The 26,755-nt window shown below is 48.0% G+C and overlaps 9 protein-coding genes across 9 annotated transcripts; 2 read left to right on the top strand and 7 right to left on the bottom strand.

Annotated features, from left to right (window-relative positions):
• Window positions 1-18: 18 nt before the first annotated feature.
• On the bottom strand, window positions 19-1,299 carry DFL_000823 (uncharacterized protein; the record flags this gene model as incomplete). Its single annotated transcript, XM_067637935.1, has 3 exons — window positions 19-697; window positions 776-1,021; window positions 1,085-1,299. The coding sequence occupies 3 exons, from the start codon at window positions 1,297-1,299 to the stop codon at window positions 19-21; spliced, it is 1,140 nt and encodes a 379-aa protein (XP_067495377.1).
• Window positions 1,300-3,160: 1,861 nt separating this feature from the next.
• Window positions 3,161-3,704, bottom strand: DFL_000822 (uncharacterized protein; the record flags this gene model as incomplete). Its single annotated transcript, XM_067637921.1, has 2 exons — window positions 3,161-3,588; window positions 3,644-3,704. The coding sequence occupies 2 exons, from the start codon at window positions 3,702-3,704 to the stop codon at window positions 3,161-3,163; spliced, it is 489 nt and encodes a 162-aa protein (XP_067495376.1).
• A 2,621-nt stretch (window positions 3,705-6,325) lies between these two features.
• Window positions 6,326-7,715, top strand: DFL_000821 (uncharacterized protein; the record flags this gene model as incomplete). Its single annotated transcript, XM_067637910.1, has 2 exons — window positions 6,326-6,501; window positions 6,593-7,715. The coding sequence occupies 2 exons, from the start codon at window positions 6,326-6,328 to the stop codon at window positions 7,713-7,715; spliced, it is 1,299 nt and encodes a 432-aa protein (XP_067495375.1).
• A 387-nt stretch (window positions 7,716-8,102) lies between these two features.
• On the top strand, window positions 8,103-9,635 carry DFL_000820 (uncharacterized protein; the record flags this gene model as incomplete). The annotated part of the gene is made up of 1 exon (XM_067637900.1): window positions 8,103-9,635. The coding sequence occupies one exon, from the start codon at window positions 8,103-8,105 to the stop codon at window positions 9,633-9,635; it is 1,533 nt and encodes a 510-aa protein (XP_067495374.1).
• Window positions 9,636-10,080: 445 nt separating this feature from the next.
• Window positions 10,081-10,926, bottom strand: DFL_000819 (uncharacterized protein; the record flags this gene model as incomplete). The annotated part of the gene is made up of 3 exons (XM_067637888.1): window positions 10,081-10,292; window positions 10,369-10,795; window positions 10,858-10,926. The coding sequence occupies 3 exons, from the start codon at window positions 10,924-10,926 to the stop codon at window positions 10,081-10,083; spliced, it is 708 nt and encodes a 235-aa protein (XP_067495373.1).
• Window positions 10,927-11,699: 773 nt separating this feature from the next.
• Window positions 11,700-12,128, bottom strand: DFL_000818 (uncharacterized protein; the record flags this gene model as incomplete). The annotated part of the gene is made up of 1 exon (XM_067637877.1): window positions 11,700-12,128. One exon carries the CDS (start codon window positions 12,126-12,128, stop codon window positions 11,700-11,702), a length of 429 nt encoding a protein of 142 aa, XP_067495372.1.
• A 36-nt stretch (window positions 12,129-12,164) lies between these two features.
• Window positions 12,165-15,548, bottom strand: DFL_000817 (uncharacterized protein; the record flags this gene model as incomplete). Its single annotated transcript, XM_067637866.1, has 6 exons — window positions 12,165-12,764; window positions 12,821-12,937; window positions 12,994-14,123; window positions 14,180-14,298; window positions 14,352-15,048; window positions 15,110-15,548. The coding sequence occupies 6 exons, from the start codon at window positions 15,546-15,548 to the stop codon at window positions 12,165-12,167; spliced, it is 3,102 nt and encodes a 1,033-aa protein (XP_067495371.1).
• A 443-nt stretch (window positions 15,549-15,991) lies between these two features.
• Window positions 15,992-18,364, bottom strand: DFL_000816 (uncharacterized protein; the record flags this gene model as incomplete). The annotated part of the gene is made up of 2 exons (XM_067637855.1): window positions 15,992-17,156; window positions 17,217-18,364. 2 exons carry the CDS (start codon window positions 18,362-18,364, stop codon window positions 15,992-15,994), a joined length of 2,313 nt encoding a protein of 770 aa, XP_067495370.1.
• A 1,972-nt stretch (window positions 18,365-20,336) lies between these two features.
• On the bottom strand, window positions 20,337-22,364 carry DFL_000815 (uncharacterized protein; the record flags this gene model as incomplete). The annotated part of the gene is made up of 1 exon (XM_067637844.1): window positions 20,337-22,364. One exon carries the CDS (start codon window positions 22,362-22,364, stop codon window positions 20,337-20,339), a length of 2,028 nt encoding a protein of 675 aa, XP_067495369.1.
• Window positions 22,365-26,755: the final 4,391 nt, after the last annotated feature.

The raw sequence follows: 26,755 nt of genomic DNA, 5'->3' as shown, positions 1-26,755 counted from the left end.
AACAAAGCAGCCTCTCCTCTAGGACTTATATGTCACCGAAGTGTTTGCCTCTAAGAGAACCTTGATCTCTGAGTACTCTAGCTCATCCTCGGGATCAATATCATCTAAAAAGGTAAGTGCATTACCCCTCAACGCCGTCACAAGAAGTAACTTGCGCTCCTTCTCCGACATCTTCGGGTCAAGGATTTCAATCAGGCCGTCAAAGGAGTTAAGGAACCGTTTAAAGCTTCCAGTGCCATCATAAGTGAGCTTGCACAGCCTGTCTCGAGCTACAAGCTTCACTTCGGAAACACTGGAGTCCTCATGAGGCTCCAAAACCTCGACGTAAGAATGGTCGTCTCCATCATTTGCATTTTGGGGCGATAGTCCGGCAGGAGCTTCCTCGCCGCTAGAAGGAATCGGTTCCTCTGCACCGGTTGCGCAGGCCTCAGATGAATTCTCTTCCTTGTGTTCCTCGCACCATTTCTTGTATTTCTTGAAGAGTTCGTCTGGCTTCTCGTTGAACAAATCGATAAAGAGCTTGTCTGAGTAGCGACGATTTTTCATCCACCCGTTGATACGGGGTACAGTCTCGGGGCCATACTGCTCTTCTAGCCAGAGAAGGAAATATGCAGTCCTCTCGTAGCCGTCGTCCCACTCATTACCCTCCCCACGGTGCCAGTGAGGCGGCCTAAAACCAGCTTTATACCGAACCCAACTATTCCCCCCAAAAAATACATAATCAGAATTCCCCGTAACTAAAGCATTAAGGAAAAGAAAGGGGAATAAAACTCACTCAGCAATACCCTCAATCAGACCCCCATTCGCCCCCCCAAAAGCATTACACTGGAAACAATGCACCATCTCATGTCTGATAACCCCCAAAATCTCCTGTTTATTCTGTTTCCCCTTCGACCGCTCATTAACTCCCGCAATATAATCTGTAGAGAAATGTATTTCTTTGTGGTCGTCATCGATGTCCATGCCTGTGGTATAGGCAACACCATCCATGCTACGGATGATAAAAGTGACTGACCGAACGCTGTGCAACACGTCAGTCATCAAGCTTTAGAACAGTAAGTTCGGAATAACGGAGGGAGTTTACTTCTTCGGCGCGGTTTTGGGGGTATATAGTGCATCCAAAACGCCTACTACTGCTTCGACGAGTACATCGTGGAGATTTAATCCACTATCAAATATAACAGTAGATCCCTCATCACAAACATCATTAAACCGTAATCTAATCAGCGGAACACGATATCCGTCTCTCCAGATCACGCCCTTTCCATGTTGAACCTCGACTTCTTCTTCAGGAGTCATTATTTCCGGATTTTCTGGGGAGTCGAGTCGTGATATTTGCTGGAGTATAGAAGGGATTGCGGAGGAAGTGCGGGGATGGGGTGGCTGTGACATATATATCTTGGAGGGAAGTGGGAGGTGACGACTTGCAGGTCTCTCTCCCTTTTTACCTTGGTTCGTGGATAAAGAGGATGTCCGATTTGGGGTTTGGGGGATGATTTATAACGGATTTGGTAGCCTGAGCCGGTGGTGTGGCTAGTGAACGTGGCTGGAATGAGCTTTATTTGGGTTTGGTGCGCCACTGGTTTCTCAAAAAGGTTTAGATATTGATGGAACTTTATGAGATCATGAGGTTGGAGAAATCCAAGGTTTTTGGAAATCACCCGCCGGTGAATGGGAGATCAGCCTTTTTGACATCATTTGAAGTTGAAAGATGATGAAGATATCATGGTACCGACATGCGGATGTAGGGTAAAGATGCCGGAAGCTGATTCGGGCGATGCCACTGTTTTCGAGCCACACTCTTGTATGTGGCTCGTATCTGCAAGAACCAGGATCCTTGTTTATCTGCTTTTTATTATCCAACAAGGTACAGAGTACAGCAACAACACAAACAAAAGTTTTGTAAAGCCCAGCCCCAGCCCCAGTCCATCGCATTTTTGATCGAATAGTCAAATAATTAGTTGGTCTTTTAGATAAACCTACAAATATGATGTTTTTTGCTTATATTTGAAGTGGGCGAGGGAGAGCAAGCCAGAGGCAGTTTGGTTTACAAGATAAGAGGGAGAAACTGGCTAGGTCTATAAATTATAAATTCAATCAGTAATGATATCCTACATCGACGGCCCTGATGTACTTTGGTCAAATAATCACACTACTATACTAATATATTTTGCAGCTTAATGTGCTTTATATCTTACGGTGCCCGCCGGCATCTCCCAATATGGTCGGGAACCTGGGCTAGGATAAGCCACAGGGTCATCCTCCTGGTTCCCTGTAAACCCATCAAACTGCAATTCATTCCACTGCTCCTCATCCCATTTCACTCTCAATTCGCCCGGCCTGGTTCTGTCGGCACCAAAGCGTAGGTATGCACGTCCATTTAAGTCTTTCTACCAAAAGAATTTGACATTCGCTCGATACGCTGTTTCCGACGGAACGCTCGGATTCCCTACAAATGGACAGGAATGGCGCAGATATTACAACCATGGCATGTAAGAGGCATCTTTGAGCTTGCCATCCTTGCCTAGATTGCCCACTTCTTTGTTTACACTTTGATGTGTGAGGAATATCAAACGAGGCCGTAGCCGCTATCAGGTTGGTAATATTAGGTTATAATGTTAGTCCATGAGTTTGCTGAATGTCAACTGAGATAAATAGATGAAAGTGGCTCTGAAAATGTAAAACGTACCTGTTGGATTGACCTTGTCCCAGCCGGATTCTTGTCTGAATGGGTGAACATCGATACGAACTTCATTGGAGGTTCTGCCATTCCATCTTCTTGAACAATAGCCTTGAGGATTGTCTCAATAGTTTCAGCTCGTGGATGCCCATACTTCGTCCCAGAGCTTATCAGATACACCGACGCCGTCACCATCCTGAAGGAAGTTGCACCTGCGGTGTTAGACGAACCGAGGTGCAGCACTTTCAAAACCGCTACTCGAGTAGCTTGGAGGCGATTCTGTCTCCAAAGTTAATTTAAGATATCCCCGTCCGGGGATACCATTGGAAGAGTTGGATACGCGGCGGTCCTGTTAACATTTTTTTCTAAATTGGAATTTTGAAGTTTGTATGCTTCCACTTACGCCCTGTCCAGTTCAAAAGCGTCTCCTGTGAAGAACCTATCAAACTGGCCGGGTTTTCGCGAAGCTAGCTGCGTGCCCTAAACCACTATTTCAGAAGACGCAGGGTCTTCATTGAGATATGACTCCTCGTCGTATGTAAAGTAGCTCATGATAGAAGCTCTGTTGGTATATTCTGCCCAAGATGAAGGTTTGGTTCGCTCTGATCGCTCCGCTTGCTCGTCGTTCAGAAAATGGGTGTCCGCCTTTTGGCTAAGGTATTGTTGCAACACTAGGTGAGCAAAGTCTTCTTTATTCGCACATTCATAAAATGACCCGCTCCAGAACATTTTCCGTGCGAGTTTACCCTCGCGATCGTAGATGCGCATATAGTAGGACCTATCGTCCCATCCGACGGCTATCGGCTGGAGTTTGAGCGCTAAGGGTGAGATAATTCGTGAAGCTGAATCTGCTTTCCCAACGTAAAGTTCTTGCAGTATTTCCTCTGCGAAGGGATCTTGGGCCCTTGCTGCAGCCGTTAACTCGGTAATGTTTAAAATATCCTTGTTGAAATCTTGAAGAACCTTGAAAGTTGAGGGATTCAGAGGGGTCCCTCGGAGCAGTAGGAGCTTGGGGTATGATCATGACAGGGAGTACTTGAGCTGTCTGAGGTAGTTGGTTCAGGAAAGGATTCGGAGTATCTATTTCCGCCTAGTCCAGCAACCAATCTCCTTCAATATTGTCCCACCAATTTGCTCCCCAGTCCTTTTGTCGTTCTCCCCTGTTATCGAGAGGCACAAGCTTGGCTTCTATAGAACAGGAACTCTTAGAAATGCCGCACCATTAAAGTCAGTAGCCGTCAAATTTGTTGGAGGTCTACCCATCCCCCGGTATTTTTTTGGTAAATGTTCGGTAGGAATCGCTCGGTTCTAGCAATCATACCGATACGTACCCCAATTTAAGTTTTTGGGAAGAATATCGCACCTGTATTGTATTTTACCCCAACCTGCTGAGCCATCATTCCAATATGGTAAAAGGTTTTCGAAAAATCAAAGTCCAGGATATCCCTGTACAACGGTTTGATAATGAGTAACCATCATACCGCATAAGGGTGGGATGCTAGGTCCAAGCCCCTGAACACCTGGTTTACCATCAGGACTCGACCGCGGATTCAGAGGAGATTCCGGTTGTCGATAAATGGCAGCTGTAACTATGTCCTTTCGTTCTGCGGGTCCTCCAACCTTGGCTCCAATGTCGATAACGAACCGACCCCAATATTGGGGGCTTTTATAAGTATCTTCTTATGTCCCATATCCACCTTTGCAAGCCGATAGTGTGTTGGACCAATCGATTTTTTTTTTGTCGTGAGGATATGATTGATAAACACTGAGGTATACGATGTACAGAATAGTTTTAATCATTTCCAGCATGAATTCCCCCTTTCCAGCTTAATTCTAAGATGTCCGAGCTCGCCATTGCATTATCGCGAGTATTCAGCTACGCCACAGGCTTAAAGCTGTATGGATATTGTAATTATTTTACCTAAATATTAAATTACCAGCTATTACTATATGCGATACTAGCCAAATATGGTTCGCGTTGCACATACCAGTGCGATGAACCAGTCAACCTCTTTGGTTGTGAGGATATGATTGATAAACGCTGAGGTATGTAGGAACTTATAATGATTATTTTGAGCGGCAAAAGGTATGCGGCGTTCAGCCATGCAATAAGTTGTGCGTCTCTCGGACGGCTGGATAGTCTAGACCCTCCTTTGTGCGTCTGGGTGCGCGTATGAGACCAGATAGAATCTAGAATAGAGCTTTGATATGCATGCGCATGCATGCATATTTGAGTATTTAGTGTATTGATAGTTTTGTTTTATTACCCTGGAGCTAAGTCCAGCTGGTATACAGGTGCAGAGGCTGCGTTTGCCATCAATCGTGTGGTGAAGTCAATACAAGGTCGTTGAAATCATAAATCTATTGTTCTGTCCGGTCCCCAATCTATTCTCAAACTTGAGATTCGATTCCGAGCTCGCGGAGGAACTTCAAGTCATAAATCATAAGAGAAAAAATACCCTCATATTTCCAAATATATTCTCTTGAAGGCGTGAACACGCCGCCATCGCAGAATACAGCAGCCTTTAGTTTCGACCAGTTTGTTTCTGGTATCAATAGTCTGGTAGTACAAACCCAGAAGTCTCTTGCAATACTTTCTACAACCTCAGGAAGCGCTGGGACAAAGCTTCCCTATCAAGTATCTACCAAGTTGGCATTGCCTTTATCAACTGACTGGGAGATAGTCAAAGAATTATCTCTCCGGGATATTACTTTGCGCTCTAACTGCAACATCAGCAACGAACCGGGAGGTAAGTACAATTTCATAGCGAATACTCGTCGAATGTAAGGGAAAGCTAAGACTGATATCGAATTACAGTTTCTACTGGAACAAACCTCTAGGTATCAATTGAGATAAGGGCTACGGCCTTGATTGGATCCTATCTGTTTCTCGTCAATGCGAAGGTAGGCTTACCAGGTTGCTCATACCCCACATAGCTACAGGTATTAAAACTCGAGCGTACACCTCGCTAATTTCATGTTCATGGGAAATCTTTGAGCATTCTATGAGGGTCGACTATGGAACTAACATTCCATATTCGATCCGACAGTGCCATGCGAAGAGTCGAACCCGGTAATTTGAGTCGCGGCGTCGACGCTGTGAAAGGTCGTTTGCCGCTAATCTCAGCCGCAGCTTCAAAAAAAAAAAAATCCGCATAATATCGCGTCGTGGTATTAAAGACCGGATCAGACCTAAAAAGTCTCGTAACCCCTAACCTAGTCGCATCGCTGGGTCTAAACCAGCCTCGTGGCTTGGTCTAAACGCTTTTAGGACTTGCCGACAATACCAGCACAGAAATATACCAATCACCACCACCACAGCCTGGCGCCTCCAAAGTCTGTTTTTAATCGTGTCGGTTAGCGGATGAAATGAGCTCGAAAGGGGTTATTCCTGTGTGCGATGTGGACGCCGAATGTATATAAGATCTAGAAAATTCTCGCGGGTAAATATTTTGTAGAAGCACCGTCTTTCTCAGTGAACTTTTCCGAGTTTCTTTGATCAATTGCGATTAATTGGTTAGAGGGCCCGCGCCCAATCGATCGACAGGTTCCCAGTCACTCTTTCATATAATATCGACACTCGTTTATATACCTCTGAAACCTCACTCATTAATACATTACTATCCCTCTCCTTAATTGTTCAAAATGCTCATCTTGAAGAGTCTGGTGGCCGCTTTGGCCTTGGGATTGGTCCAAGATACCATTGCAGCCGCAGCCGCACCAGCATGCTGCGCAAATAAGTGCGGCAAGCCGGTCCAGTTGGCAAAGAACGGCAAGAAGGATTGCTCTGCGTTCCTGATTAAGACTGTTACTCCCACAAGGTATGATCGGTAATATATTATAATCTATTAATACCGGTATCTTCAAGTTATTGCAGATTTCAAACATTGATTGCTAACATCTGCCATGTAGAACCACCACCCTTTTTAAGACGACGACTCTCGCCCGAACGACAACCTTGTCTAAAACGGCAACTTTGACGAGAGGCTCAACTGTTACCAAGAAGGTGACTGATACTACGGATCTTACGGTCACTACTATCACCTCAAAGACCGATTATAGCACCAGCACTTCCCTCGCAACAGTTGAAGAGACAGAAACTGTGACAGATACCTCCACCGCAGTCGAAACTAATACTGAAACTACCACTGTCCCCTACCTGGTCACAACTATTACTGGCATCTTGAATAAGCGCAATGCAAAGCCTACTAAGCCAGCCTACGCCTCTGCTTGTGATAATGGCGCTTACACTCGTGCTTGCTCCTGCATTGGCATAAAACCCAAGACGACTACTAGGGCAGCCGTTGTCAAAACCGTCTACAAGACTAGAACCGCCTACAAAACTTTCACGGCTTATAAAACCTTCACCGCCTATAAGACTAATACCGCCACACATACCAGCAAAGCCCCTGCCAAAACGCAGACTCACATAGTCTCTCTGACCACTTACACGACTATTATCTCCGGTACCGCCATTACCGCCACCGAAACTTTAACCCTCACAGAGTCTACCACTGTCACGGAAACTACAGTTGTTGTAGCCACTGAAACCGCAGCACCCGTGCCGCCCACATGCGTCGGGAGAGGTTTCTCATTTTACCTCAGGGACAGTAGCACGAGCGCCAATAACTGGGGTGTGGGTTTTCTAAATTCTATCGGGGTAGGAATTTACGCCCGGTTGCTCGGCGCAGGGGCTTCCTATATGGCCATCGACGCCACCGGTAACCTTCAAAGCTGGTGGCATCCTGACTATGAATATGTTATTCCAAGTGGAACCCTTCCAGCCAAAGTGTGGGTTAAATCCGCTCAGTCGGGTGTCACCTCATACCCATGGCCATCCACATCTATAACATGCGGCCTTACAGATGCGCCGGACTTTTCACTCACTTGCAAATCTGCGGACACGGACTACTTCGTTACGTTTTGTCGGAACCCTGTTTATCCCGACTGGGAACTTATGGTTTATACTGATGTTAGTCAGTTGGCGGGAAAGATTTGTGCCAATGACGGCTCTTTGAAGGCCACTTGTATCTGACCATCGTGAGGGGTTGGTTTCTTGCAAATGTGCATACACTGCAGCTGTATTTAAATAATATTAATTCAAAACCTTTAGATACTTCTTATCCAAACCTAGATAGCTATCTTTAAATATGATTATTCTTAGAACACAATCTCTCCGTTCGATTGATCTTTCAATGAAGAATTGAGCTCACAATCATGACGAACATCACCGCGTCGCAACCTCGTGGTGGGTGTTTGCATCACGCAACAGGTGTTGACAACGTGGTATTCTGGAGCTCACCAAAATAAACATCTTGAAGCTCCAACTTCAACTTCACCCCTCCATTATCTATCTCCAACTTGCCGTCATCTACCCGTGCCAACCTATATACCTCACCTCCACCAAAAACACTTTGTCATAATGTCCCGTCCCTTCTCCGGAATCCTCCAACCGGGGGGTTCAATGGGCGCCAACGCAGCCGCCCCAAGGCAGCTCTCCCTCACTGAGGAGCTCGAACGCCTCGAACAGTCCATCACCCTAACAATGCAAGAAATCGACCGGAACTTCTCACAATGTCATCGAATAATTACCCACTCTATAATGCCCATCGTCGATAAGTACGCTGAACACTCTCGCGATGTATGCAACAATATCTCTTTTTGGAAATCTTTCTTTGAGGATTCTGCAGAGATCGCGTTGGGGGGTTATGGGCAACAAGAGGCTGTTCCAGCGGGGGGTATGTCGCCGCAAAACGAGACTACTTATGAAGAAAGTCAAACTCAAGGAGAGGAAGGACAGACGGAAGTTACGGTTACACGGGGCATGGATATGACTGTTGATCATCAAGGAGATGAGACGGAACAGCATCAAGAGGGGACCATCACATTAGACGAATCAGATTCCACGGACCATGAGTTCGAAGAAGAAGAATCTATACTAGCTTCGATGAGTCTGGGTAAAGCACGACGCTCGGAGCCCCGTCCAAAGCAAGCCACGAAGTGGGCAGCTATGCAATCGCCCTTCGACAAACTTAAACAGGAAGTCAGAGGCCAGCAGCAGCAGCAGGCGACGAGGCGCAAATATTCGATGGATGATTCAATGGATGAGGACGAGTCCATGACCCCACCAAGGCTTCCAGCGGGCATGGAAGGTATAAGCTTCGATACAAAATCATCATCGGCCCTCGATCCACCAACTACCCCAGAAGTATTCCGCCAGAAGACTTCCCGTCGACCGGTAACCACTTCACGTGTTCTCGACTCCTTCGAAGATGACGACTCTCCATTCGCTCCACAAACCGCCCGTCAGATCACAACTTCCAAATTGCCAACAATAAGAGCAGATCCAATTCTTCATCAAACAGCAGACACAAACTGGCGCATCCAAGCTACTCCGCATAAAACACCCCGCAAGTTCGCCACAACAACCGTGACCCCAAAGCACCGGGCCATTCCTTCATTCCAAGATTCTTCTCCCATGTCATCTCCACCTCCACCACAGATCACTACCGTCTTCTCACCTGTTAACACAATAAAACGTTTCAACATCCAACCACGTCAAAAACCAGGCACCCAACCGACCTACCAAGCATACAGAGACCCCAAGACCCCAATCACTGCGAAGAAACGTTGGGAAACATTAGACCCCAAGACAATGACTGCCCAGGACCTATTAATGGACGACGAATTCGATTTCGACGATGATGATGACGATTTCAAAAAGTTGGGTTTCAGCCCACCGGTTACAATGCAATTTACTCTACCACCCTCGAAACTGATGCAGACACCTGCAAAGCAGGCATCAAAGATGCTAGTGAATGATATTATGCGATCCGCTGGGTTTAGGGCTGGGTTTGCGGGAGGCGATGATACACAGACTACCACGGATAATTCACTGGGGGATAGTCCTAGCATGTTTCGAGGGAAAAGTCCGGATTTTGATTTCGATGATTGAACATGACGATACATACCATTCGACCACTCAGTACGAACGGTTGCGTTTCATGGTTTAGCATGCCTCGAGTGCCTGGATTCGAGACCGCGGCTTGGTAGGACCCTCGTAGGACGAAAGCTTTTATTGCCGGTTTCTATAGTCATCAGGTGGTCGCTCGAACAACGATAAGATTACGAGAAGTTCATCCTCAAGCAGGTGCATCGTATCTCACCGGAAAGCGGGCGCGAGTTCCGCAAGCCCCGAAGGAATTAGTAAATTATCTAGCATTGAATGTCTATAATACCCAAGATACAGCTATATTTTGAAAATTCTATCGAACTTCATGAATTTATAATTTCAAACGCCTATAAAAAACCACACCAGTGAAACCTCCGGGTATACCCCCAAGTTAAAAAACACAAGCCCTCAGAAGTCTGTGGAAAAAAGGTAACGCGAGAAAAACCCTTTACCCCGCTTTAAACAGCTCCGGGAAGATGGTCGTCAGTTCTTTCAAATTCCTGATTTGAAACTTCGACGCCTTGACCGCTGGTTCCGGTAGCCCTTCTTCCACGAAATGAGCCGTTCTCCACCCAAACTCCGTCGCACCCTTGCAGTTCGACGGGCTGTCGTCAACGAAGAAGCATTTCGACTTATCCGTCACGCCCGCCTCATTCATCGCTGTAGGATTTATATCACCGAATTAGCAAACCCCATACTTTGGAAACAAAAAAAACCACACACATAACATACATACCCTTCACAAACGCCTCCTCCTTAGGTTTACAAACCAACTTCTCCTCCGCATAATCGCAATACGTAATCCCTTCGAACAAATCATCCACCCCGAGTAACCTCACAACCCTCTTCCCATGATTAACATACGCATTCGTAAACAACCACATCTTAACTTTACTCTTATCCACCTTTTCCAATAATTTCCTAAGTTCCGGGTCGGGTTTTAGGATATCTTCTAGCGGGAGGGCGTCATCTACTTCGGTGTTGTATTCTAACGCATCGATCTTGTGGTGACGGATTAGGCCGTCCAACGCGAGTCCGTAGTCTTTGTAGTACCGTTTGTGCAGGGTTATGGCGTCAGCGCGATCGAGGGAGAGGTGGTGTTCGAAGTAGTCGTGGATGAGGATTTGCATTCGGTCGTGGATTTTGAAGTTGCGGGAGTAGAGCTGGAGGATCAGCGGTTAGTCGTCGTTAGGCGGAGTACGAGGAGCGAATTGTGGATGCATACGCAGTTATCAATGTCGAAGAAGAGGACGAGGCGCTCGTCCGGCGCAGAGGAGGAGGGTAGCGATGCCATGGCTGTGATATGTCGATATCGGTTAAAGCGTGTGAAACGGGAACGATCTAGCTGTTTTGAACAACCGATGAAGACAAGACAGATTCTATTATAAAGTAACGAAGTAACGATGATACGGAGCTCTTGTATTCCGAAAAAGAAAGGACTTTACAAAGAACGACTGTTGCAAAGCTAGGAAATGTTTTGTGTCTGGTGAAGATGTTGTGCCGTTGTGTTTGTGGTGTTGGATATTCCGCGAACGGCGACCTCGCTCTGTCGCGGAATGTCGATAGTTTGAGCCACGGACGACGACAGCTTAATAATCGACATTGCGAAGGCATCTGCTTTAAGAAGGTGGATTGGCACCTTGCATATGCATGGATTGAGATGGCCGGGATCATACTACCCAATCGAGGTTCATGGTCACTTCGATTGGTCAACCAGGTTAGCTTGTCGTTAACATTATTTTGGGATGGGCACAGGAGAGGTTTGGGATTTTTTAGCTTCGTTCATCGTACTTTCACCCCCCGTCTTGATACATCTAGTTGAAGCAGTTAAATGTACATGTCAATTCATCAGTCGTTATTGTAATTGTAATCAACGGACAGGCTAGCATGGACGAAAAGAAAAAAAGGTAATGAAAAACATGCACGCCTGCCAGGTAAAAGTACACCAGAGCTAATTTTTCGAACGACGTAATTCGTTTAAAACCTCCCCCGCCCACCCTCCATACCCAAATCTTTCCATATCTGGGTTCTCAGCCTCTTGAGTACGCATCGTCTGGATCTTAATCTCTACACCCCTTCGCCTCGACGTTTTCTGACCTCCTGCTTGATTCCTCCCCTTACCTCCTCAGACTTCTTGACATCCTTCTTGACTTCTTGTGCCACCCTGACTTCTTTCCTGGGTTCTTCCGGCCTTTTGGCCTCGGGCCTAGTCATCTCCATCTCCCTAACTTTTCTCTCTGCTTCATCCGCTTTCTTCACCTCCCCTCTAATTCTAACTAGCTGATTGGTCACCCTCTGAACTTCTCTCCGGGCCATCTCTGCTCTCCTCATCTCCCAGATAGTAATCGTCCTCCTCATATCCATAAGCGCATCTACTCTCCTGGTTTCCTTGCTAACATGCTTCTTGACTTGCATGCTCCATGGGATAATCCTGCTCCCGTTAATCGGCCCGATATCCTCCGCATTTCCAAGTTCCCGTCGGCGTTGTTGTTCCATATGCTGACGCCTAACGCTCTCACCGCGAGGTTTTGTCTAATTCCCCGTGGCAGGTCCTGGCTTCACATTCCCTCCATTCGCTCCATTTGCCGGTGGTGTCTTCTTCTGTCTAAAGCATAAGAACTCGGCGCGAGTATTCCTCCTCAACCCCATCAAAACATTCCTCAGATCCGCCAGCTCCTTATGCAGTGCCGCGCGACTTGGCCCATCGCTTCGTCTGTCCAACTCGACGTAAATCTCACTTTGTAGCTCTTGTGCTCTTTGCGTAACGAATTGCCCTAATGTCTGGTTCACAAACTCAACGTCAAGTGTAGCTTGCAAGAGGGCGCTAAGGCCGAACTTGCTAGTCGGGTGTGCTTTGAATGTATTGAGCATGGCGAGGGAAAATGACTCGAGCATGTACGATATTATACGCTGGAGCAGAGTCGGGGCCGTAGTGACAACTTGTGAGTGAACAAGAACGATTTGAAGGAGAGCCTCGTGGATGTACGGGGTGACAGCCGCTGCCTTGTTTTCAGGGATCCAGTCCGGTGATATCAAACCTGTTCTGATGGTCTCCTCCAGTGCTCCAACGCGTGGCTTTGTGTAGGCTTCGAATAGCTGGTTATCGATCTGCGCAAGGGTCTCCTTGACGAGCTATCGAAGAATTCTATTAGTTTCCCATTCGTAATATTTGGTAGAGTGAACCTTACGTTCGAATCTTCGGTCAACGGAATACCGAAGGAATTTTCAAATTGCTCCAGCAGTTGTGGAACAGCATGAGCTTTAATTTCTTGGAGATTGCTCAGTGTCAACAGCACCCTCACGTTCTATCGCCACAACCGTTAGTATTCTGCCCTCTGAAATAGTACATGGGTTTGCTCACCGGATCATTCTTATCAACAGAGAATGCCAAACCAGACTGCCCGGCTGTCGTCGACGTTGCATTGTTGTTAACGGTTTCGGCGACTTCATCTTCCTCCTTATTGGGATCTTTCGGCGGCTTGACCGAGTTCTGATAGCACCCGCTCAGAGCAGCATACAAAGATCTCCTAAACTGTGCTCTAACAAACGCGACCAACGAAGCGGCAGGCGGTGTGATCGCTGGATTATCGGGCCCAGCCTTCGCTCTATTAACGTGAAGTATCTCCTGCAACCCCAGAACAATGGCTCTCTCCACTGCTAGGAATTGGCTGGGCAGCTTGGTGATAGCTTTATTCTGCGACGATCGGGTCCAATCTTCGAGCACCTTGAAATTCGAAGAGTCTTTCTGCCATGCGAAGCAAACGCCATGTACTGCCCTTTCTCTAGCGGTCGCAACCATCATGCGGAGTTGATCCGTAGCCCTTCTTCCTATCGGGAGTTTGGCCAACTCCGCAGCTGCGGTTCCGACCATACCGAGAATCTGGGCAAGATAAAAGGTTCCAGCGACTGAATTGCCATTCGGGGGCAAGAACGCGTAACCGTCAGTCGGTAGGTTCGAAGTTCGCTTTTGGAGTTGCAACCACGAATCCGGGGTTTGCCCCGAATTCAGAGTGGCAGACATTGGGGTTTGTGGAACTCCAGTCGAAGGGGTAGGAGGTAAGGAATCGGGTGACATCGGAGTGGTCGGCGACATTAGTGCACTGATATCTTCAATCGGCGGGCTGTTAAAGAACTCTGTGATCGATGATACCAAAGAAGAGAGCAAGTCTTCACCGCCCTTCCTCAACTGAGCGACCTTATCCTCAGCCAGGTGGTGGTGTTTGAAGCCCGCTTCGTCGTGTCCAATAGGTAAATTCTTCTGTGTCTTGCCGTCGATGAAGTTCTGAGCAATGGTCCAGAAGCTCACGAGTTCTCCCAGAAGCCCTTCGCTTGGGGACAGCGTAGCCGTCATGATAGACTTGAGTAGTTCCCAGAACGCCATTACCAAGGGTGTGTCGTAGCCATCCGCATTACGACGCATCGGAGATCTCAGATAATGAGCGTAAACGTCAGCAGCCGGCTCGGGCGCGACAGCGACCCGTCGCCGTAATGCTATGACCATTAATGTTAGTATTTCCCCAGGCCTAGGTAAATGGAAAACTCCGTACCTTCGATCTCCATCCGTGAACGCTCGAAACTAGTGGTGATCTTGGCTTTCAAAGCATCATAACGCGAAATCAACCAAACCCAAATTGGATTCTCTTCCACTCCAAGCTCAAGAAGGATGCTATATCCCAGTTAGCCAATGCTCCAGACCTTCGATAGTCGGGTTCAACGTACGCGATCAGATCAAGGAAATTATCATCCTGGCTGGTCTCCATAAGACGCCGGTATGTTTCCCGCTTGTAATCTTTGATTACCTCCTCGACCTCGGCCCACATCCTCTCAGCAATGATAATGCGGTGGATATCGAGCTCTGTTGGCGGCCTTCCGGGAACCAGGATGGCCCTCGCAGACTCGACCGTAGATTTTGCTTTAAAGTACTCTTCCTTCAGCGTATCATAGTCCTTCCGTTTGATAGCGTCCACGATAATACTACTCATGTCAAAGACCTCGCGGTATTTGTCAATACTCTTGAGCAAAAACCTGAGTTTGTCTTCTCTTTCTTGGTTTTCCATGACGGGGCCAAAAAGCGTCTCGGCTTGCGCTTGAGCCGCATTAAGCGGTGTTCGGACGGTCTTTAAGCCCCATTCTTCCTCTTTGATCAGTCTGAATGTTGCCTCCTCTTCTCCTTCATGGTTTATCGTCGTACTCCCTGCCCTCATCTCCTTGTAGACGGAGTCGATAGTACTCTTGGCCAGCACAAATCTCTCAAAGTTATTCGATACAAGCAACTTAAGCGCCGATGACTTCTGATTGATACTGTTGGTCAAGTATTCCAACCCATTCTGTAAGTCGTCGATGTCGCTGTACATGTGAACGTCCCGTAGGAAATCACCCGGAGAAAATGTTTTCGAGGAGATCAGATACTTGTTACCTAAATTCCCATTATTCGTTAGCTTCCGACCAGGGTATCAACCGCAGAGGCCAAGCCTTACGAAGTCTCATATTATTCTCAACGTTCCCTATCTCGTTCTCTCTCAACATCGCAACGACCGAGTTGCTCTTCCCCAGCGGGTCAGGTTCATCCAAGAGGGTATTGTTCTCCCCGCCGGGAACGCTAAGCCCGGCTCCAGCGATCTTTCTGATACCGCCATCCTGCAAAATCGAATAACGACCCGACCCGGTCCTGCCGTGCATGTTTCCAGAGTTATTCCTGCCATGGCCTCCGACGGCTTGTCTAGCTGGACTTCGAGCGGGACTGCGCTGGAGGCGGCCAGCGGGGGAGCCGGATCGTGTTCGTTCTCGGTCAGAGGATGGAGCTCGCGGTTGGTCGGCGGTGTCTTGTTCGTCCCATTCTCTCGGGAACATCTCGTTCATATGGTAGTGTTTTAAGATGGCCTGATTGGTCATCTGGGGTAGTTTGATGGCCTGCATCGTTGCGGTCGGTGAGCTTGGAGCTCGGACGCGATTGTGGTCAGGTCGGGGGTGATGCTGGTTTTGACGATGTGTGTAATGGCAGGGAGGTTAGGTGAGCTCTCGGAGGTTTTAAGATGGTCGGATCAATTGATCGTTTGCTGATGGAGATGCGTCGGCGTAGATGGCGCATGGAGCTGAGGGAGGTGGCCGTGGAGAGCTTGGGTTATCCCAAAGCGGAAGCATCTAGGTCCACAACGCGCCACATCCATATTTAGCCTGTTGCATTTTGATCGGTCCAATATTATGCACTTGGAAAATTCAATGAAATGGATCTTGAGATTCTCTCTAGGTCTTAATTCGTATTCTATCTACAATCTAGCCATATCTAAGTACTTCGTATGCATCGCTGAATAATACAATAGTAATACAATGGGTATCCGCTAAAACAAAAAATCTAGAGCTCAATCTGACTCTGGTTCAGAATAGTCTCCTTCGCTCGAAGACATGCTGTCGTCAAGACTATCCTCCTCAGAACCGTCTTCAGATTCCGTATTACCCTCATCCGAGGCATTCTCTCTTTCATCCTCTGTTGTATTTTTCTTCTTAATCCGAACCACCTTTTCCTGGTCCAACAGCTTCCTGTAATACTCCTGCTGCCAGATCGGAATCACCGTCCCAGCTTCCTGCCTCCACTCGTCCCTCTTCCACTTCTCTAATCTTCTGAATATCCTCAAATTCGGTTCTTCGGGTAATTTCTTTTCGGCGTCTTTGATCTCCTCCTCGATCTTTTCTTTACGACCCTTCCAACCACCGAGGATACGCCAGAGCCTTTTTTCTTCAAGCTTCGAATGAAGTTTATCAACCGCATTCAGATAATTTTCGTCCTTGTCGATGTAGTGTAGCTCGTCGAGTATGTTCTTCCTTTGCCTCGGTTTCAAAGCTTTGGCCGGGGGTGCATGTAGGAAACTTTCGAGGGGAATCGGCGTATCGAGATAGCCCGCCATCTCACTCGCTGTCATTCTCCCATCCCCATTCCTTGGCTCTGCCCCCTCCGTCGTTTCCTCCTGCTCTTCATCGTCGCTGTCGCTGCCGTCATCATTTTGGCTATCGCTCAATTCTTCTTCTTCCGGAGCAGCTTTGTCATAGTTGACCTCGTCCTCCTCGTCTGTCTCCCAGCCTTCACCCTCAGCCCCATCATTCGGTCGTCGATTCTTCCCTTTCTTAACCGACTCCGTATAGAACCCCATGTCCTCGAAAACTTTCAACTTTTCTTCCACCGTATCGTAGTTCAAAAACGTAGGCTTCTCTCCCTTCCCCTTCCTTTCTACCGCCGAGTCGAATCCAAGAACCCTCAGTCCAAGTTTTCGTGGCAGCCGTCTCCAATACTCTTCCGAAGTAATCGGCATGCCCAGCATCTTTAACGCCGCGAGGACATCCTTACTCAATACCTCTCGGGACCGCCTGTGGTGATTCGGTGCATTTTGTAACCTTGAGTTGGCTTGGAATATAACGACCTGTACCACCCTCCGGGTAACCGATGTCACAAGGGTTTTCAGATCTTCAAGCGTCTGTTTGTGAATTGCAGAACAGCCTAGCCTTTCGTCATGCGCTGACGCCATGAATATCCTAAATCGCACATATTAGCCATAGCTCTGCAAAATCTTCGGAAAGAGTAGCCACGCATACCTCTCCGATAGCTTCAACCAGGTTGCTAGGTCGAAAAGCTCTTCCCTGGCAGCCTCATCACCCCCTTCCTTCCTCTCAGCCTCCAGCACCATCTCCAAATTCACTGCATCCCCACCATCCCACTTCCCCCTATTCTCCTTCTCCTCCAATTTTTCCAGATACCCCCTCATCCTCTCTGCCTCCTCATCCAATGCCCTCTCGCACTCCTCGCTAACCTCCACCGCGGCCGGAATGTCCTCCCCGAGTAAAAGCTGAAACCTGGACCTCTGATTCGTCGCCAACCGCCTCTCCATCTGCTTCTTCAGAACATCCAAATACCCCTGTACTTCAATAACACTCTTACTCCTAACCTCCTCTGCCAATCCAACAGCATTATGTCTCCCCACCCTCGGCAGCGCCCTGAAGAACCTTTGTTTCTCTCCAGAACTCCACGGCACCCCACAAATCTCCGATGCAAAGAAATGTTCATCGGGATACACCGTTTGTGTTCTAGCGTCCCCAATAGCTTCATTGAACAGCTCACGGTATGGTTCATTAACAGGGGCCAATGCCTTTCCGCGTGACTTCTTCTCCGGGGCAACGATTGTAGTATCCTTTGCTGCCGCACTTTTCAACCGTCGAATGGTATTCGCGGCTTCTTTGTGCCGACGCAGCGTAAGTAATGCTGTAGGCTCTTCCTCAGACTCTTCTCCACCAGATTCCCCGGAAGAGTATGTATCCTCAAAGTAAAACCTTCGTCTCGGATTCCCTTTCCCTAAAGCTGTAGGAACCTCAAGCATCGCTTCAACTTCACTCGCAGAATCGACGTCCATCTCTTCCACTCCCGCTCCATCATCATCACTATCATCGCTTATTCCAACCTGCTCCGAAGCCATCCTGACTCTCTTCCGTATACCCAATCGCTCCGCTTCTCCCACCTCATCAACTTCAATCACCCGCTTCCCCGCCAGGACAACTTTGGGCCCATTAGAAACAGCCCCACCCTTCCCAGTATCAGGAGCGGGAGCGGTGGGAAACCCCAAAGCAGCATAAAACTGCTCATCATCATCATCATCATCATCGTTAACCTCATCTACCACTCGTCGATCACTAAACCCATCACTATACCCGCCAGTAGCAGCAATACGAGAAGAAGAAGATCCAACCATACCCCGCAAGGCCAAAATCCCACTCAAAGGGTTTAAAAGTGGGGTACAGAATCGTATCAAGAAGAAATCCAAGCCCCTATTCCCCCTCTTTCGTTGTGTTTCCGTGTCGTAATATATTTGTTTCCAAGACAGCCTAAAACCAAAAAAAAAGGCTGCAGAGCAAAATAAACTTCAAGGCGGCGGGTCGCGTATCTTTCTTCCTACAAGTAGCTCCGACGATAACGGGTCGTAGCGATGCATGCAGTGGAGTGTGGGGTATGTTTTCCTTCGACCCCAGGTCGGCAACGTTACCGTTGATCCAGGGTCCTTTTTTGCCGGTTGGTGTGTGTGGGTGCGCTGTGAGATGATGACGATGGTGGTGATGGCTAAAGTGGTGGCCTAGCACGGCAGGACAGAGCGGAAAGCGCGATTTGATTGATAGATAGCTCTTTGATACCCGTTTGATTAAAATCGCGACCTCTTGGATTTCCGATTTCCGCGACGTGAGACCTCTCTAGCCATAGTTTCTTCAACTCGAGCCCTTCCGTTTCGACGGATCGAAAAGATCCGGACGAACGAGGTGTAAATGAAAATGTCTGAGTGTAAACTCTAGGCATCCGACGATGCCCACCACTCAGAGGAGAGTCGAACAGACAATTGATATCCAAAAGGTCGTGTGCAGTTTTTGTTCCGCGCGCCCGGGTTCGACGGTTCGGGTTAAGCTTAAAAGCGGATCAGCGACCAACGGGTGGCACGGTTACCGAGTCCCAACCTCACCGTCAACACAAATCAAATCGTATTGTGAGAGACAAAACACAGCACCGGCCAACGGGACACGAACGAGGAGAAGCCGCGCGGTTCGGTAGCACTACGGCGATAGCATGGTTTCGTTGAGAGGCTGCTCCCCCGTGACTTCCTCCCGGTATCGATGTCTTGAATTTAATCTATACCTAGGTAGCACAGCCATTGAACCCCATGGCCGGCCCGGTAATATTTTTAGCTTACCCGCTCGAACGATCATGATTATGGTCTGCGAATTCTTCACATGCACAATGGCAAATCTACAGTAGGAGAAGCAGAGTACCCAACAATCTAAAAAAAACCGCTAGATTCTAGTCTAGCAGCTTCCATTTATTTTTATAGATGTATTGTAAATATAGTAGTAATGGAAGACGCTATACGAAGTAATGTAGAGGTCCTTTGTTTCCCAAAAGAGAGAGAAGCATTCCAAATGTAAACCCCCCTAAAAAAAGATTGACCGCCATACCTCCAATGGAATGAATCCCAACCAGCAAGGACAAATGAAAAGAGAATCGATAAACCCTCCTCTAACCAAATCCTCGAGCCAGTCAAAGAGATATGTTAACGAGTGTGAGTGAGTGTGTAAAAGGAAAAACAACCTTTAGCGTTACAAAATAAGTGTAGGAAAAGAGCATCGTCGTAAGTATGCTCCTTCTGTAAGACGCTGTTGTACAGTGTATATATGATACGGTATGGGTGGGATAAATCAAAAGCGAGGAAAGAGACATCAACGCCAGCTCCCAATCGAAAATAGCAAAATACCAAGAAATAAAAAAGTCGAAGGAATAGCGTAAGGAGTGTGTGGGGCTGGTTGTTTCAACTATCAAAGTAGAAATCAAGCAGACTGCGCAAAAAAAAAAAAAAAAATCAAAAACCCAATTTTTGATCCCCCTATATAGAACTCCGTCATGAAATGCCTGAATGGTGGTGTACAAATGAGACGAGATAAAATGAAAACCGAATGTCGAATCGAATAGCAGCAGAAGGAAATAAAATCAAAGAACCACGCTACCTTTTGGTTCGTGGTCACCGTCATGGGATTTTTTTTGTCGTAAAATAGACTGTCCGTTCTGCCTTCAATATTCCAGGCAGGCTTTGTCGAAGAATCCAATGAAAAAATTGGAGAAGACACGCTAAAATCGCAAATCAAAAGAAAAATCGGAAGAACGAGGTCGAAAAAGAAAAGGAGTATTCAGGCTCGTGACAAAGAAGTTATTGAGTGTTTTCTGGCGACCGGACAAACCTCTGTCGCAGATTGGGAATGAAGTGCTAATGGTGAGTGTGGGATCGGAATTGGAATTTGAGGGACTGGTGGCACGCCTTGTTGATACGGCGATAGCAGGGTAAACGGCATTTTTGGAAGGTTGCCTTTTGATCCATCCGGTAACTTTGGAAGCGGAACGGATGGCGGTGGGTGAAGAGGAGGTCCGTGAACCGATGCGGCAGACGAAAGGCTTCCAACGGATCTTCGGTTCTGATTTTGCGATTTTTCCTTTCGTGGTGTAACTGGCGCCGCGGCGAGCGAAACCGGTCGCGGACGACTCTTTTTGATTGGAACCGGAGGGGGGGATTTGGGGTTAGGCAATGAAGTCGATAGAAGCTGAACAACGTGATCTGGCGAAGGTGGTGCAGATGATTTACGATTCCGTCTAGCCCGTCGGTGAGCAAGGTCCACGGGGGACGGAAGATCCCCGACAGACGACCCAGCTGAAGAGTACCGTTTAGGAATAGAGGGAACAGGGATTGGAATTGGCGGCGGCAGGTTCCCACGGCTGCGACGTCTTGCGAAAGACGATGACGAAACCTGTGTAAGCGTGGGAGATGGCGGGCGCTCCGAAGCGGTGTGCTCAGTCCCAAGCGTCGTCGAAACAGGTCTCGATTTAATCCGTAAATCCGTTGATGAGTATGAATGCGAAGTGCTAATGATCGAGAATCGCTTGTCAAAGACGTCTGGCACGGAGCACCTCTCCGGGCTAGTGTTCAGGGAAATTTGCGATCCTCTTCTTTCGGATGACACCGAGTTGTTGGAGTTGGTTCGAAGGCTGTCCAACACCAAACCGTCTTGGGAAATGGCGGTTGATGCCGATGTAGCAATTTCGTCGGATTTGCGCCCGCTGGTCGAATTCTTTCTCGAGCTCGCGGGCGTCTTTGAAGGGAAACCCTCCTCTTCCACGATGGTCCCTGCCTTCGAAGCTGGTTGGGGGTGTTCTTCAATGCTGGGTCCCCCCAACCTTGAGATCTCCTTTCGAATTTTGACCAACCAGTCCTGCATCTCCTCTGCGCCGTCGAAGACTAGTAGAACAACATGAGCATCGAATCGAGCCTTCGGGACGGCTCTAGAAATGAGACTCGGTCGTCGCTCATCAGGTGTGAGCGGGGGGACTTCCATGCCTCCGGATGTGATCTGAAGGACAAAATGTTTTCCCTCAAAAATGTCGGTGGCAAATGTAAGGCTGTCGGCCCGAAGTTTCAAAACTCTCTCCGGCTCCCTATCGTAAGATCCCTCACTAGGGTATTGGATCAGAAGCCCAGGTGTAAGTACGAAAAGCTTCTGTGCCCAAGCAACCTCAAGAGATCTTGATAGCGATCCTTTTCGTACAAACCGACTCCTTCGTTCCGAACGAGCATCGTTCTCTTGCGAATACTTGACGATCAGCTCCGGTGGTATCAGCGGAGCTGTCAGAACGCATGATTTGATAGCTTGTTCGAAGGCGACAAAGAGGCAAGGGCTTTCTATCGAATTTCGTGATGTAGGTAGTGGCAAGGGTGTGCTTGATTCTACAGGTGGGACGAAAAGTGCTTGGGAGAATCGTGAGGCATGGGGGGTAGATGGGAGCGATGGGGCTTTGGATACAGGCACTTCGGATTCGAACTTGCTCTCCCTCTTAATTACGGGTGCAAATTCATTCTGTTCCAATGCAGTGGTATGAGGAACCTTTTTAGTCGGTGAAGACTTTTGTGATCGGAACGGTCTGAAGAAGTAGCTTAGGAAACCCGAGCCACTCTTCTTTTCTTTCGGAGCAGCCATGGGCATGGTATCTGGCAATTGTGATAAATGGTGCGTCGAATGTTTGTCATGGCTGGAACCGGAAAGCTTGATAGCTGAAGCCTTCCTACTTATGCCAAAAGACTTTCTCGACTTTGCTGGGCTGGAATGTGTGATGTTGGTGGTTGTATCCATCTCGGATCCTGCAAATGCAACTGTGGCCGTCGTACTCATCTTGACAGACACTGTCATAATGCGTTGGCTATGTCGTTGTCCCGGAAAGGCAGTCGTCCTTCCCTTCAAGTGCTTCCTTTCTAATTACTAAGATCGAATGTCGTAAGTCCAAGTCGGAAAAGCCATCGTAATGCAAGCCAGTGATTATATGTTATATTCTTTCTTCCCTTCGTAAGCCCGTTTTGAGTAACTTGGAAAAGGAAAACTGGAGAAGTCCTAAGGCTTTTATCGCTTCCCCAAAAGCCCTTTTGCTAGCACCCTTTCGCCTAATATTTTTGGAGGAGCCGGGACGCGCTGGTGTTTTTACCGAAGGGCCAGTCCTAAAGTGGACAGAGAAACCGATCCAGTTAATGCTGTTCGGTTTGCTCAGCTGAGCAGTGCAGAGCAGGCAAAGGGCAGGGTTCTGTCGTGAGAGTTCGCCTTGTGGATTAGTCGGAAAATCCGTCCTAAAACCGAAGCTTAACCGGCTTGACCGTTGTCGCTTTTCAATCTTGATATCCAACCTGGTTTTCGTCGAGACGTTGGAGAATTCAGTCGAGTATATCGTAAAAAGCGGATAAAAGAAAGAGAAATGGAGAAAAATATGCAATGCGGCTTCGGGGTGGAATGATATATTATACCCGAAGGCCTGTGATACAGCGAAAAGGGATCCCTTCTCCCTTTGCTCGTTTTTTTGACCACTAGTGTTTTGGGTGGTGTGGGTGTATATCAGTCCTAACTGAAGGTTCAAAGGAGGTTGTATCGCAGACAGGGGATTTGGGGGGCCCAACGGAAAACGAGGGTGTCAAGCCTTTTCCCTTCTCTCTCTTTGCTTATTGCGCTGGTTTGATTTTTAAATTTTTATTTCTTTTCCCACACCTTGCTTCCCCAAGCCTCGTACTGGTACAGGCCTCGTTGACGTTGTTGAATGGCAGCTCAAACTGAAGGGCTGCACATGTTCTGCCTTCATCTCCCAGCGGACGAACTCAGGATATCATCAGCCGCGGATATCGAGAACGAAAAAGAAACGAGGCCCGAAATGCAATTCTCGGAACGAGCTTCAACGAGTCGGTGTGTGACAACAGATTATTGATTTTGTCCACCAGTTGAATTGTCGTGGGCTCGCCTCCCCGTCCTTTGTTGTACCCATACGTTGGAAATAGCTTTCTCGCGGTCACAAAAACTGTTCGCCTGCTCCTTCCTCCACAAGATTCGCTTCTCGTTTACTTCCCGTGATGAACCAGCAGGTTGGCTAGAGTGATTTAAGGACTTTTCTTCCTCGGGTAAGGGGAATGGTTAGGGAAATAGACGTTTGGTATCAATCGGTTCGAGGGAATCAACAAAGCTCGAGCTCCAAACGGCGAGCAAAAAATTTTCTCTCGCACCGGTATATTCGCCCTTGCTGCCCGCGGTCGAGATCGGATTATCACGGAGAGACTCGACGTAACTGTAAGCATTTTGCGAACAAAACGGGCCAGCGGTTGGTTTCCGCCTGTTGGAGTTTTCGTATACCCTGCTCTCGTGCGGAGCCTCCAAGGATATTGTATACGAAGCCCAGCCCAAGGATTCAATCATGTGTCAGCCGAATATACGATGTCCTGCACTCCTAAATCGATTAATCCTCGCTCGCAATATCTTCGGTTCATTATAGTCATAGATCACAATCGTGGGGCAGATGGTTCTGCCAACGTCATCTTTTGATTTTTGGGGGTAGTTCCGCCCATGAGCTGTCGATTTGTAAGTACCATACATCTCGACAACATCAAAACCCGTTGACGTACCCGCGAGGTCCGGGATCACGGGGCTGAATCATCCCACGTCTGAGATTCGCTAGATTCCTTTGTATCTCTGACCAAAGGGATTTCCTCCTTGACATCCCTCACCGAGAAAAAGATAATCAATCATGCATTGCATGGGAACGCAAACTTCCGCAGCATAAAATGCATACATACATAATGACACTTCCCACACTTCAAAACTCGTCGAACTTGCAGACACTTTGACCGAGCAGTCTCGACGAGCAAAAAATTTCCTGCGCATCGGTTTGGCAACCATCTGAGCTTTCCCTCTCATCCAGAAACACTCAGCCCTCTTTTTGCAAATTTCGCTTAAAACCGCCCGCTCGACCAGTGATTTTCCTGTTTGTGGGAAAGCACGGGGGAGCAAGACAACCGATGAACTTTTCAAAAAAAAAAGGCTGCATGGGGAGGAGCCCCACGCACCTGAGCGGTTTTGGCTAGGGCGGAGGCCGACCGGGGGGGCACATTCCCAGCGCGATGGGTCGCCGCCTACTCTCATGCATGGTCTCACCAGCCGAACCAACCAGATTGCAGCAGGAAGTGCGGTGAAATTCGAGCTTGGTGGGAATTTTGGACAGATCCACTTTTTGGCTGGCTCTGCCTGTCTTAGATCGCTCCTCTACCAGGCTGCATGACTTGGAACCGAGGACCAGTTGACGGCGGCCAGACTTGCTGCGGAGTTCTTTGGATTGATGTCCAATTCGATCGAGCTCGTCGAGGATAGTGAAGTCAGATGATTCCAGACCGTCCTAATTGGCGGTCGTGTGATGGCTATGACGAACGGTGCATAAATTTATCTCCACATATCGTCGATATGTTTGAATGAATTGCGAAGTGAGGAGATACATCGCAGACGTTTCTCTCTCAGATGCAGCACTGAGGAGGAGTTAATGTCGATAATGTTTCAGCGGAGGTCCCAACTAATTTCGCCTCTGCACTCTGCCAAACGGCAACCTCACAGCCAACGCATCCCAAATGTTGGCAGCGAACAGCCCCGCTTGACTCGTTATCAGGCCACGCAAGGACATACGCGATATTAGATTGGATTAGATTAACCTCCAAGCTATACACACAGACGTGACGCTTTAGCAAGGAGACACGTTATTCACCAAACAAACCATCAGATAACATGGTAAACAAACTTGGTGTCCTCGCTGCAGTCCAACTTAACACTTGACTCCTTGCCTTTGTTTCGCCCTGGAAAAATTATTTTCCAACCACAACCAGGAAAGAAACGATCGAGCGTTTCAATTGCTCGTCTCCCTTGAAGCAGGAGATCAAGCAAGCAAGGCCTCCTCGTCAACCTTGGTCAAATACAAATACAACGCCTCCTTTTATCCAACGCCCGGGGCACCGGGTCCTTCTTTGACGACATTTGTTCAATTTCTCATTTCGGAGACTTTGCCCGTGCGCTAGTTCGCCCGCTCGCGGTCCACTTTCTGCCATAGGCAGCGACCTGCCCGAGGGTGCTTTCGTCCGAGTAAAAGGAAAAGACCGTTTCGGCCCACGGCGTACCGTTTTTCTTTCCTTTTCCTGGCAACGCTTTGACGACAATTCCCAACGTTTTGCTTCTGTCATGTGAAAGTGCGTCTGTCACTTTGGACATCGCGTTTCGTGAAAATCAAAACTCGTACTTTTTGATTTGCCTTTCTCATACAAAACTGTGGGGACTGAAGTTTCGATGGTATTCTATTTCGGTCTTTTTGAGCTAGCCAATCGAGCACCGTGTCGGGGAGCCCGCCGGTGCGATCGAGGTTTAGCTAAACCCCACAGATGCAACCGTGCCTCTGCCTCCAATCTCACTTGATTGATGCCGCCGGTAGCATTAAACACTCGTAAGTATGTATATCAGTCTCACTATCATATCATATCAACCGAGTCCCGGCGCCATGGAGCCGCCCGTAGCAAGACACTATGAGCCTAACGTTTGCCTCACCCGTTAAACGTCGATCCAATTCTTTGGGTATTAATCGAAATGAAGGGGAAAGCTCATCATCAGCCCATGGGGACCTTGATCCTTAGCACGAAACACCAGAGTCCTTTTTGCGAACAAGGGGGCTCCTGATGATCACGCCAGAAACGGGCTTTGCTTAACAAACATCAAATTGACAAGCGTTTCGAAGCGAGAACTGGGGCCTGTCCGGTGGGAACCAGCTTCATCACCGACCGTTTTGCTTTGCATGGACGCGCGACTCTTTGTGATGGAGAGTTTAACTTTTTTTTTCGGATGCTTGAGGTTTCTTGAAGCTGGGCGGAGAGCTAAGCTAGGATGGTCCGAGGTTTAAACTTAGCGATCTCGCATTGCATAAAACATGTCTGGTCTGATCAGAAAGTCAGTTTTCGTTTTCGATGCTCGGAATCATCAGAAGCCGGCATCTCGATTCATGAACCGGATATAGCTCCTCGGGTCGGGTAGCGAAGGTTTTCGGCTCGAAAAGCACGACCAACATTTCTTAGCGAAACGGTCTCGTTTACGTCGGCGGCTGGGGAAAAAGATATATGGTAAAAAGCTACCATTTCTCCGGATTCCCAGCTGACCCCGGTCTTGAGACTTGCGAAAAATAACTCGCGTATGCATAATTCTTCGTAACTACGGATATACTGAGTACCATC

The sequence above is a fragment of the Arthrobotrys flagrans genome (assembly GCF_004000055.1).
Source record: "Arthrobotrys flagrans strain CBS H-5679 chromosome Unknown unitig_15, whole genome shotgun sequence".
In the NCBI taxonomy this organism is placed as follows: domain Eukaryota; kingdom Fungi; phylum Ascomycota; class Orbiliomycetes; order Orbiliales; family Orbiliaceae; genus Arthrobotrys; species Arthrobotrys flagrans.
This window is presented reverse-complemented; position numbering and strand designations above follow the sequence as displayed.